The 12,687-nt window shown below is 53.1% G+C and overlaps 1 protein-coding gene across 2 annotated transcripts in view; it reads right to left on the bottom strand.

The window, feature by feature from the left end:
* PDE4D (phosphodiesterase 4D) overlaps positions 1-12,687 on the bottom strand; it is a 179,601-nt gene that overhangs the window by 91,028 nt on the left and 75,886 nt on the right. Inside the window, exon 1 of one of the 2 annotated variants that reach the window (XM_038765438.1) lies at positions 11,942-12,073. The exons of the other annotated variant lie outside the window; for it this stretch is intronic. Coding sequence (XP_038621366.1) covers positions 11,942-11,988 — 47 coding nt within the window. The 5' untranslated portion in view covers positions 11,989-12,073. Of the gene's footprint in view, positions 1-11,941; positions 12,074-12,687 lie in introns of those variants that run through there. 2 annotated transcript variants of the gene reach the window in all.

The raw sequence follows: 12,687 nt of genomic DNA, 5'->3' as shown, positions 1-12,687 counted from the left end.
CAAACATATCAACAAAATAAAATAAATAGAATAGATATGTACAAGTAAAATAAATAAATAAATAGAGTAACAAATATGTACAAACATATATGCATATATACAGGTGCTGTGGGGAAGGGAAGGAGGCAAGATGGGGGGATGGAGAGGGGGACGAGGGGGAGAGGAAGGAAGGGGCTCAGTCTGGGAAGGCCTCCTGGAGGAGGTGAGCTCTCAGTAGGGCCTTGAAGGGAGGAAGAGAGCTAGCTTTGCAGATGGGCAGAGGGAGGGCATTCCAGGCCCGGGGGATGACGTGGGCCAGGGGTCGACGGCGGGACAGGTGAGAACGAGGTACGGTGAGGAGATTAGCAGCAGAGGAGCGGAGGGTGCGGGCTGGGCTGGAGAAGGAGTGAAGGGAGGTGAGGTAGGAGGGGGCGAGGTGATGGACAGCCTTGAAGTCCAGGGTGAGGAGTTTCTGCCTGATGCACAGATTGATTGGTCCTCTTATCTCTCCGGTTGTTCATTCTCAGTCTCTTTTGCAGGCTCCTCCTCCCCCTCCCATCCCCTTACTGTGGGGGTTCCCCAAGGTTCAGTTCTTGGTCCCCTTCTGTTCTCGATTTACACTCACTCCCTTGGTGACCTCATTCGCTTCCACAGCTTCAACTATCATCTCTACACTGATGACACCCAAATCTACATCCCTGCCCTTGCTCTCTCTCCCTCCCTCCAGGCTCACATCTCCTCCTCCCTTCAGGACATCTCCATCTGGATGTCTGCCCGCCACCTAAAGCTCAACATGTCGAAGACTGAGCTCCTTGTCTTCCCTCCCAAACCTTGTCCTCTCCCTGACTTTCCCATCTCTGTTGACGGCACTACCATCCTTCCCGTCTCACAAGCCCGCAACCTTGGTGTCATCCTCGACTCTGCTCTCTCGTTCACCCCTCACATCCAAGCCGTCACCAAAACGTGCTGGTCTCACCTCTGCAACATTGCCAAGATCCGCCCTTTCCTCTCCATCCAAACCGCTACCCTGCTCGTTCAAGCTCTCATCCTATCCCGTCTGGATTACTGTACCAGCGTCCTCTCTGATCTCCCATCCTCCTGTCTCTCTCCACGTTCTCCGGGGCTCTCCCGAACGCTTAGTACAGTGCCCGGCGCGCAGCATGCGCTTGATAAATGCCACCGAGTGAATGTCTCCCCCTTCTAGACTGTGAGCCCGCTGTTGGGTAGGGACCATCTCTAGATGTTGCCAACTTGGGCTTCCCAAGCGCTTGGTCCAGTGCTCCGCACACAGGAAGCGCTCAATAAATACGATTGAATGAATGACTCCCCACAGCACCTATGTCTCTATCTGTAATTTATTGTTTTATCTACTTGTATTAACGTCTGTCTCCCCCTCTAGACCGTGAGCTCACTGTTGGGTAGGGACCGCCTCTATATGTTTCCAACTTGTACTTCCCAAGCGCTTAGTACAGTGCTCTGCACACAGTAAGCGCTCAATAAATGAGATTGAATGAATGAATAAATGAATGAATCCATACTTCACGCTGCTGCCCAGATTGTCTTTGTCCAGAAATGCTCTGGGCATGTTACTCCCCTCCTCAAAAATCTCCAGTGGCTACCAATCAACCTACGCACTAGGCAGAAACTCCTCACCCTGGGCTTCAAGGCTCTCCATCACCTCGCCCTCTCCTACCTCACCTCCCTTCTCTCCTTCTACAGCCCAGCCCGCACCCTCCGCTCCTCTGCCACTAATCTCCTCACCGTGCCTCATTCTTGCCTGTCCCGCCATCGACCCCTGGCCCACATCATCCCCCGGCCTGGAATGCCCTCCCTCCCCACATCCACCAAGCTAGCTCTCTTCCTCCCTTCAAGGTTCTACTGAGAGCTCACCTCCTCCAGGGGGCCTTCCCAGACTGAGCCCCCTCCTCCCTCTCCCCCTCTTCCCCCTCCCCCCGCCCTACCTCCTTCCCCTCCCCACAGCACCTGTATATATGTATATATGTTTGTACGTATTTATTACTCTATTTATTTATGTATTTTACTTGTACGTATTTATTCTATTTATTTTATTTTGTTAATATGTTTTGTTCTCTGTCTCCCCCTTCTAGACTGTGAGCCCACTGTTGGGTAGGGACCATCTCTATATGTTGCCAACTTGTACTTCCCAAGTGCTTAGTACAGTGCTCTGCACACAGTAAGTGCTCAATAAATACGATTGAATGAATGAATGAATGAATGAACAAGTGTGTCACCCCAAGGGCTCGGCTCAGCGGTCCAGAATGCCGACCCCAGACACCCTCAGCCCACCCCGAGGGGCTTCAGGCAGCAGACTACAGATCCCAGATGCCTCCAGCCCACCCTGAGGGCCCCGCTCAGTTGCTCCAGCCAGCAGACTCCTGACCCCAGATGCCCCCAGCCCACCCCAACTCTGGTCACGCTTCTGCTTGTAGGAAAGCAGACGTAAGACCACATTCTTTCTTGCTGTCCCAGGGCCCAAGGGGCACTGCCCAGTGCAGTTAGTTCTGCACCACTGAAAAGCTAACCAGTAGTCCACAGGCAAGGCTTAATGAGAGACCGGACAGAGATTCACCCCTGAGCCAGTGGATCACTGTCTGCGGGGTTGCAGCACTGGCGGGGGCGGCTGGGGAGCAGTCCTTGGGTGGCTGCCATTAAAAGACGCCTGAGTGAAGACACCCTGACTCCCCTCCCTCCCTCTCCCCGCCCCCCACCATCCCACCCCAGCCACAGTCCACACCTGCACAGCCTCCCTGGAGGCCTTGCACAGGCAGAGAGACTCAGGAAGAGGAGCTCTCAGCACTTCATCTCTGAAAGCATTCATAATTCCCTCCTCCTGGCAAGCAGCCTGAAACTGAGCCTGAGCCCTCCACCTCCCTGCTTCCCCCCTCCAGGGAGGAAGAAAAGCTTGTGGGAGAGGGGGGTTGGAACTGTGGGGTTGAGTGGTTAGGGAGGAAGGGCGAGAATTTCATCGGCTGGCTCTCTCTGCGACCCCCCCCCCTCCCCACCACACACCCCCGCCAGGGAAAATCGGAACAGATAGTGGGGGGGAGGTTCAACTGCAGTCCCTCTGCTGGGAGAGAGGCGGAACAGATGGGGGATTCAGCTGTAGCCCCCTCCCCTGGGAAAGAAGCCGGGCAGATCAGAGGTTCAGCTGCTGCTCTTTCTAGGGGAGAGTAGCTGAACGGATGGGGGGGTTCAGCTGTAGCCCCCTCCCCTGGGAGAGTAGCTGGGCAGATGGGGTGTTCAGCTGCTGCTCCTCCCCGGGGAGAGTAGCCAAACAGATGGGGGGGGTTCAGCTGTAACCCCCTCCCCCATGAGAGGCTGAGTGGAGGGGGGTTGGGTTCAGCAGCTGCTGCTCCTCCCGGATGTTCAGGTACTCAAGAGCCCCATGTCCCCCTGAGAGTTTAGGGGCACCACGGATCCCAAGGCAACAGGGCAGCGACCCCAGTCCTTGGGGAGCTACTGCAGACTGAACGGCGAGGAACGGGCCTTGGGAAAGGCCGCCTCGGGCCTGGTCCCCGGGCTCGTGCCAGTGGGCGCAGGGTGAGATTCAAGGCATGGCCGAAGCCCACACGATGGGGGCTGGGACCAGAGGCTGGGAGGCATTAAAATGCCGAAAGCCTTTCAGGGACCTGGCCAAAGTGAGCCTGATCTAGCCTGTTCTAAGCACTGGGGTAGATACAAGGTAATCAGGTTGTCCCACGTGGGGCTCACAGTCTTAATCCTCATTTTACAGATGAGGTAACTGAGGCACAGACATCAAGTGACTTGCCCAAGGTCACACAGCAGACAAGTGGGGGAGCAGAGAATAGAACCCGGGTTCTCTGACTCCAAGCCCGGGCTCTAGCCACTAGGCCATGCTACTACTGTAATAATAATAATAACAACAACAGCAATAATAATAATAGTAGTGGTATTTGTTAAGCACTTACTCTGTGTCAAACACTGTTCTGAAGGTTGGAGTAGACACAAGGTAATTAGATGGGATGCAGTCCCCATCTCACAGGGGGGTCCACAATCAAAGCAGTGAGTAGCAGTAGTAGTAACTCTCCCCCTCCTCACCCTCCCCCACACCTTACCTCCTTCCCCTCCCAACAGCAACTGAATATATGTATATATGTTTGTACATGTTTATTACTATATTTATTTTATTTGTACATATTTATTCCATTTATTTTATTTTGTTAGTATGTTTTGTTTTTGTTCTCTGTCTCCCCCTTCTAGACTGTGAGCCCACTGTTGGGTAGGGACCGTCTCTATATGTTGCCAACTTGTACTTCCCAATCGCTTAGTACAGTGCTCTGCACACAGTAAGCGCTCAATAAATACGATTGAATGAATGAATAACTGTTTTCATAAGGGACTTAATATGTGCAAAGCACTATACCCAGTGCAGGAAAAGGAATATATGTATGAAGTATAGACAGTCCCTGGCCCTAATAGACTAGCATTCTCCCCACCTTCAAAGCTCTACTAAAATACTTTTTCCTCCAAGAAGCACTCCCTGACTAACCTCTCATCTCTCATTCTATTTTGCATCACCTATGCACTTGGATCTGAACGCAAGCACCCCTAAGTACTTCAATAATCACCCTACTACTTATGCACATATTCTAACACTAGGTTAAGTCTTCCCTTACCTTTAATTTATTTTAAGGTCTCTCTGCTCTGCTAGACTGTAAGTTCCTTAAGTGCATGGATCATGCCTACCAGCTTCACTGTACACTCCCAAGCCCTTAGTAAAGCACTCTGCACAAAGTAAGCGCTCAATAAATTAGAGAGGAGGAAGAGTCGGTGTCTTGGCCCCATTTCTCATGAGGAAACTGAGGCCCAGAGAAGCTGAGGGACGTGAGAAGCAGCATGGCCTAGTGGAAGGAGCCTGGGACTGGGAGTCAGAGGACCTGGGTTCCAATCCCTGTTCTGCTAACTGCCCACTGTGTAACCTTGGGCAAGTCACTTAGCTTCTCTGTGTCTCTGTTTCCTCATCTATAAAATGGGGATTAAATACCTGTTTTTCCTTCTAGTTAAGACTGTGAGCCCCATGTGGGACACGGATTGTGCCCAATCTTATACAAGCTGATCAGGGTGGACAAAGTCCCTGTTCCACATGGAACTCACACTTTGATCCCCATTTTACAGATGAGGTAGCTGAAGCCCGGAGAAGTGACTTGCCCAAGGTGACACAGTAGACACAAGGTGGAGCCGCGATTGGACCCCAGATCCTTCTGCTTCCCAGGCCCATGCTCTATCTACTAAGCCATGCTGGTTTTCCTAGGTACAAGAGCCAGCTAGCGAAGAATGCTTTCTGAAGAACTGCAGCTCCACAGCACATATGTACACATCTGTAACTTATTTATTTATATTCATGTCTGTCTCCCCCTCTGGACTGTAGGCTCATTGTGGGCAGGGAATGTGTCTGTTCATTGTTCTATTGGACTCTCCCAAGCACTCAGTACAGTTGCTCTGCAAACAGTAAGCATCACGGGCTCCTCCGCCACCTCCCTACCCCTAACTGTGGGGGGGTTCCTCAAGGTTCAGTTCTTGGTCCCCTTCTATTCTACATCTACACTCACTCCCTTGGAGAACTCATTTGCTCCCATGGCTTCAACTACCATCTCTATGCAGATGGTTCCCACATCTACATCTCCTCCCCCGTTCTCTCTCCAGGCTCATATTTCCTCCTGCCTTCGGGACATCTCTACTGGATGGATGTCCTCACGGCACCTCCAACTCAACATGTCCAGGACAGAGCTCCTTATCTTCCCACCCAAACCCCGTCCCCTCGTGAACTTTCCTGTCATTGTAGACAGCACAACCATCTTTCCTGTCTCACAAGCCTGTAACCTTGGTGTCATCCTTGACTCGTTCTCTCATTCATCCCACACATCCAATCCGTCACCAAATCCTGTTGGTTTTACTTTCGCAACATCACCAAGATCCAACCTTTCCTCTCCATCCAAACCGCTACCACGTTAGTACAATCACTTACCCTACCCCACCTAGATTACTGCATCAACCTCCTCTTTGACCTCCGAACCTCCTGCCTCTCCCCACTCCAATCCATATTTCACTCCGCTGCCCAGATTATCTTTTTTCAGAAATGTTCAGGGCATGGCACTCCCCGCTCCTCGAAAATCTCCAGTGGTTGCCTATCACCTCCATATCAAACAAAAACTCGTCATTATTGGCTTTAAAGCTCTCCATCACCTTGCCCCCTCCTGACTCACCTCCCTTTTCTCCTCCTCCATCCCAGCCCGCACACTCCGCTCCTCTGGTGCTAACCTTCTCACTGCGCCTCGATCTCGCCTGCCTCGCCACTGACCCCTGGCCCACATCCATCCCCTGGTCTGGAACGCCCTCCCTCTTCAAATCCACTGGACAATCACTCTCCCCTCCTTCAAAGCCCTACTGAAGGCACACCACCTCCAAGAGGCCTTCCCAGACTAAGCCCCACTTTTCCTCAGCTCCCACTCCCTTCCGCGTCACCCTGACTCGCTCCCTTTGCTCTTCTCCCCCTCCCCTCGCCCCACAGCACTTAAGTGTAGATCTATAATTTTATTTATTTATATTGATGCCTCTGTACTTAAGTATTGATGTCTGTCTCCCCCCACTCTAGACTGTGATTCGTTGTGGGCAGGGATTGTCTTTATTGTTGGATTGTACTTTACAAGCGCTTAGTACAGTGCTCTGCTCACAGTAAGTGCTCAGTAAATACGATTGAATGAAAGTAAGCACAATAAATGCGATTGATTGAACGAATGAACAATTACCCTGCATCTATTTCAGCACTTAGAATAGTGCTTACATAGCAAACACTTAACAGATACTAACAGATTAGTATTAATAGTTGTAGTAATTGACTTTAATATGTCTCCCCTTCCAGACAGAAAACTCCTTATGAGCAGAGAACGCGTTTACCAACTCTGTGGTATTGGACTCTCTCAAGTGCTTAGTACAGTGCTCTGCAAACAGTAAGTACTCAATAAATACCGTTGTTTGATTAATTAAATACCAATCAATGGTATAAGGATATATTCATAAGTGCTGGGGCTAGGGGTGGGGTGAGGATCAGAGTGCTTAAGGGGTACAGACCAGAGAACATAGGCAGAGCAGAAGGGAGGGCAAATCAGGGGACTGGGTGACTATTGAGTGCAAAGTGTTTTACTAATCACTTGGGAATAAAGGAAATCAATCATAAAATGGCATTTATTGAGCGCTTACTAAGTGCAGAGAACTGTACTAAACACTTGGGAAGATACAGACTAGACTGTACCAACACTGTGTCTAGTATGTAGGCTTGTTGTGGATCAAGAGCATGTCTACCAACTGTTACCCTGGACTCTCCCACGTGATTAATACAGTCCTCTGAACACAGTAAGTGCTCAGTAAATATGACTGGGTTGACCACAATACAAGAGAGTCGGCAGACACAATCCCTGCCCACAAGGAGCTTGCAGTGTAGGAGGGGAGGCAGATATTTAGGTAAATTACAAACAGGGGAAATGGCAGTGCGCATGGATATGTACAGAAGTGCTATGGGGCCAGGGGTGGGGGGATTATCAAGGGTTTGAGGGGGACTGACAAGTGAATACGCCATGCTAAATGGAGGGCGAAGGCAGGTCAGGGAAGGCGTGATTTTGGGAGGACTTTAAAGGTGGGGTGAGCATTCATTCATTCATTCAATCGTATTTATTGAACGCTTATTGTGTGCAGACCACTGCACTAAGCGCTTGGGAAGTACAAGTTGGCAACATATAGAGACGGTCCCTACCCAACAGCGGGCTCACAGTCTAAAAGGGGGAGACAGACAACAAAACAAAACATATAAACCAAATAAAATAAATAGAATATGTACAAGTAAAATAGAGTAATAAATATGTACAAACATACATACATATATACAGGTGCTGCGGGGAGGGGAAGGAGGTAAGGCGGGGGAGATGGGGAGGGGGAGTAGGGGGCTCAGTTTGGGAAGGCCTCCTGGAGGAGGTGAGCTCTCAGTAGGGCTTAGGGATCCCTATCTTCACATAGCTTGAGACTGAATCCCTCATTCGCTGGGCACGCACACATTCACTGGCCAGGCCCCCGCCGGCTGAAGAAGAGGCCCAGAACGTGTTCACCGACTCTTGTTCTGTGCCCGCCCAAGCGATCTGTACACAATAAGCGCTCAATAAATACCACTGAATGATTTCCCTGTTCCCACGGGCAGCAGCGTGACCACGGGGGCCTGGGGCTCTGCTGAGATGTGGTGGGGCGTGACGGCTGGTGGACGGCACAGGCCCACCCCGGCCAAAATGATCCGGGTGGATGCAGGGCCACGCCCCACGGATCACGACCACGCCAGGGGATCGCTGACCAGGATGACATGCAAATTTGTGAAGCATTCCATATTTTTTAACCAATCTGTGCATCAGGCAGAAACTCCTCACCCTGGACTTCAAGGCTGTCCATCACCTCGCCCCCTCCTACCTCACCTCCCTTCTCTCCTTCTACTGCCCAGCCCGCACCCTCGGCTCCTCTGCCGCTAATCTCCTCACCGGGCCTCGTTCTCGCCTGTCCCGCCATTGACCCCCAGCCCACATCATCCCCCGGGCCTGGAATGCCCTCCCTCCGCCCACCCGCCAAGTTAGCTCTCTTCCTCCCTTCAAGGCCCTACTGAGAGCACACCTCCTCCAGGAGGCCTTCCCAGACTGAGCCCCTTCCTTCCTCTCCCCCTCGTCCCCCTCTCCATCCCCCCATCTTACCTCCTCCCTTCCCCACAGCACCTGTATATATGTATATATGTTTGTACATATTTATTACTCTATTGATTTATTTTACTTGTACATATCTATCCTATTGATTTTATTTTGTTAGTATGTTTGGTTCTGTTCTCTGTCTCCCCCTTTCAGACTGTGAGCCCACTGTTGGGTAGGGACCGTCTCTATATGTTCCCAACTTGTACTTCCCAAGCGCTTAGTACAGTGCTCTGCACACAGTAAGCGCTCAATAAATACGATTGATGATGATGATGATGCCCTCGGCCATGCCCAAGACGACGAGTCACGCCCCAGGGGCCACTGATTCCGCCCTAGGTCAGGCCCCATGGACTGTCCGGTCCCCGCCTCGGGCCCGCCCCTCGACGGGCGGGCGGGCCGGCCGCTGACGCGCGCAAGAAGGTGCCTTTTCTGGGTGGTGACTGCGGGCGGAAAAATTTTCGCGGCAATTCTTCTGTCCCCAAACCGCACGCAGGCGGTTTCCACAACAAACGTCGCTCCTCCACCCAATGCGTCTGTGTGCGTTTGTTTGACTGCGCATTCGGAGAGGTTCTCCGGCCTTGGAGCCGCTGCCTCGGGGCGGGGGGGGCGTCAGGACATGCCCTTTCGCTCCGACAGCCCGGGTTGGAGCTGGGGGATCCGACGGGGGGGCCCTCCCCGCCCCCAAGGACCGGCCCTCTGGACACACGGGCTTGGCACCTGCCTGCACTGTGCGGCTTGGGCCCCGGGCGAGCCTCTCGGGAGCGCTCCCACAGGGGCTCCTGGGCGGGCCCCTAATAATAATAACAATAATAATGATAGCATTTATTAAGCGCTTACTATGTGCAAAGCACTGTTCCAAACGCTGGGGAGGTTACGAGGTGATCTGGTTGTCCCACGGGGGGCTCACAGTCTTCATCCCCATTTTACAGCTGAGGGAACTGAGGCCCAGAGAAGTGAAGTGACTTGCCCAAAGTCACACAGCTGACAATTGGCGGGGCCGGGATTTGAACCCGTGATCTCTGACTCCAAAGCCCGGGCTCTTTCCACTGGGCCACGCCCCTAGGAATGCCACCGGGCACCCCGACGGCACCCCAAGCCCTCGCCATCCCGTGACCTCTGCTGTAAGGTCAAGGAGGCGAGAAGCCCAGACCGGTTGCATGTGGAGGAGGGAAATGAGCCGGGTCGAGCAGGGCCGCTCCCTGCCTGTCTACTACTACTACTAATAATAGTAACAATGATGATATTTGTTAAGCGCTTACTATGTGCCAGCCACTGCACATAGTAAGCGCTCAATAAATACGATTGATGATGATGATGATGTAGATACAAGAAAATCGAGATGGACACAGTCCCTGTCACAGTCCCCATTTTACAGATGAGGTAACTGAGGCACGGAGAAGTGAAGTGACTTGCCCAAGGTCATACAGCAGACACGTGGTGGAGGCAGAATTGGAACCCATGCCCTCCCAGGCCATGCTGCTACACATGTTGGTATCTGCTCCCCTGCCCCGCGCCACCAGTACACGAGAATTGTGGGCAGGGATTGTCTGTCTTTATTACTGCATTGTACTTTCCCAAGCGCTTAGTCCGGAGCTCTGCACACAGTAAAGCGCTCAATAAATAGGATTGAATGAACTGAATGAGCGAGAAGAAATGTGCAGCCCCCCCTCCCCTCGGGTCAAGTGTCCGCTCCGGCTATTTGTGAACTGGAACCGGGCCTGAGAATGCGTTAGTCCCCCGGATCCGGTGGCGGCGGTGGGGGAGGGGAAGAGATCTCCCGGCCTTCTAGACTGTAAGCCCGGCGTGGGCAGGGATGGTCTCCTATGATCATTCATTCATTCAATCGTATTTATTGAGTGCTTGCTGCGTGCACAGCACTGTACTACGCGCTTGGGAAGTACAAGTGGGCAACATACAGAGACGGTCCCTACCCAACAGTGGGCTCACAGTCTAGAAGGGGGAGACAGAGAACAAAACAAAACATATGAACAAAATAAAGACAGAGTAATAAATATGTACAAACATATATACATATATATACATGATCGCTAAATGGTACTTTCTAGCGCTTAGTACAGGGCTCTACACACAGCAAGTGCTCAATAAATACAATTGAATGAATGAATGGGGAGGGTTTCTAGACTGTGAGCCCACTGTTGGATAGGGACTGTCTCCATATGTTGCCAGATTGTACTTCCCAAACGCTTAGTACAGTGTTCTGCACACAGTAAGCGCTCAATAAATACGATTGATTGACTGATTGATTGCGGGTGGCTGTTGAAGGAAGGCGTCCCACCGCCCCAGGCTAGGCCAGGGCAGGCCGGGTCCCCAGCTTGGGCTTGGCGCACGTCCGCGGGTCTCACCAATCAATCAATCAATCAATCAATCGTATTTACTGAGCGCTTACTGTGGGCAGAGCACTGTACTAAGCGCTTGGGAAGTACAAGTTGGCAACATATAGAGACGGTCCCTACCCAACACTGGGCTCACAGTCTAAAAGGGGGAGACAGAGAACAAAACCAAACAAACAAAATAAAATAAATAAATATGCAGAAGTAAAATAAATAGAGTAATAAATCAATCGTATTTATTGAGCGCTTACTGTGTGCAGAGCACTGGACTAAGCGCTTGGGAAGTCCAAATTGGCAACATCTAGAGACGGTCCCTACCCAACAGCGGGCTCACAGTCTAAAAGGGGGAGACGGAGAATAAAACCAAACATACTAACAAAATAAAATAAACAGATATGCACAAGTAAAATAAATAAATAAATAGAGTAATAAATCAATCGTATTTATTGAGCGCTTACTGTGTGCAGAGCACTGTAGTAAGCGCTTGGGAAGTACAAGTCTCTATATGTTGCCAATCTGTACTTCCCAAGCGCTTAGTACAGTGCTCTGCACATAGTAAGCGCCCAATAAATACGATTGATGATGATGATGATACAGGTTGGCAACATCTACAGACGGTCCCTACCCAACAGTGGGCTCACAGTCTAAAAGGGGGAGACGGAGAACAAAACCAAACACACCGACAAAATAAAATAAATAGAATAGACACACACAAGTAAAATAAGTAGAGCAATAAATATGTACGAGCACATCTACATCTATACAGGTGCCGTGGGGAAGGGAAGGAGGTAAGATGAGGGGGAGAGGAAGGAAGGGGCTGAGTGGGGGAAGGCCTCCCGGAGGAGGTGAGCTCACCAGATCCAGGAGTGCCTCCGGAAGGGGAAGCTGTTGACGTGCATCATGCCGGCGGCTGCCCCGGGCCGCCCTCCCGCAGCCCGGGCCGCCGCTCACCGCAACAAGTGTGGGAGGGCTCGGGGACAGGCGCGCGGGCCCCGTGCGGCCTCGGACTCCGCTTCCTCGGGCTCCGGCGGGGCCGCGGCGGGGGCCCATGGACGCCCCCGGGGCGGGCCGCCACCCAGGGCCCGCATGGGGGGAGCGGGCGGGCGGTTGGGCGGGCCGCCCGGGCCAAGGGGCCCCGGCGGACCGGCGGACCGGCGTTCGCCGCCCTCTGCGCGCGCCCGGCGGCTACGGCATCGGCGGGGGCGGGGGGCCTTGGGGGCGGCGGCGGCGGCGGCGGCTGGCGGGTCCCGGCCGGGCCCTGCCGTCCTTCGCCAGACAATCCGGCCTCTTCCTCCTCCTCCTCCGGAGACGCATAATCTCGGCGGTCGGTGGTCGGGCGGACCCCGGTGGGGGGGGGGGGGGGGGGGGGCGGCGGCTCCTAGGGGCGGCCCCGGGCGGCCGCGGCCCCGGCGGGGCTGCGCGGGCCAAGGGCGGCCATCCCGGGCGCCACCCGGGCCGGGCCGAAGGCGGGCGGCCCGAGGAGCTCCGCCCCTACCCGCCCCGCTCCGGTCCGCCCCGCTCCGGTCCGTCCGGGTGCGGTCGGCTCCCGTTGTCTTTCCCGGCGCCGCGACTGCAGCACGGCCGGTGCGGGGCTGCGGGGC

The sequence above is a fragment of the Tachyglossus aculeatus genome, chromosome 23 (assembly GCF_015852505.1).
Source record: "Tachyglossus aculeatus isolate mTacAcu1 chromosome 23, mTacAcu1.pri, whole genome shotgun sequence".
NCBI lineage: Eukaryota > Metazoa > Chordata > Mammalia > Monotremata > Tachyglossidae > Tachyglossus > Tachyglossus aculeatus.
This window is presented reverse-complemented; position numbering and strand designations above follow the sequence as displayed.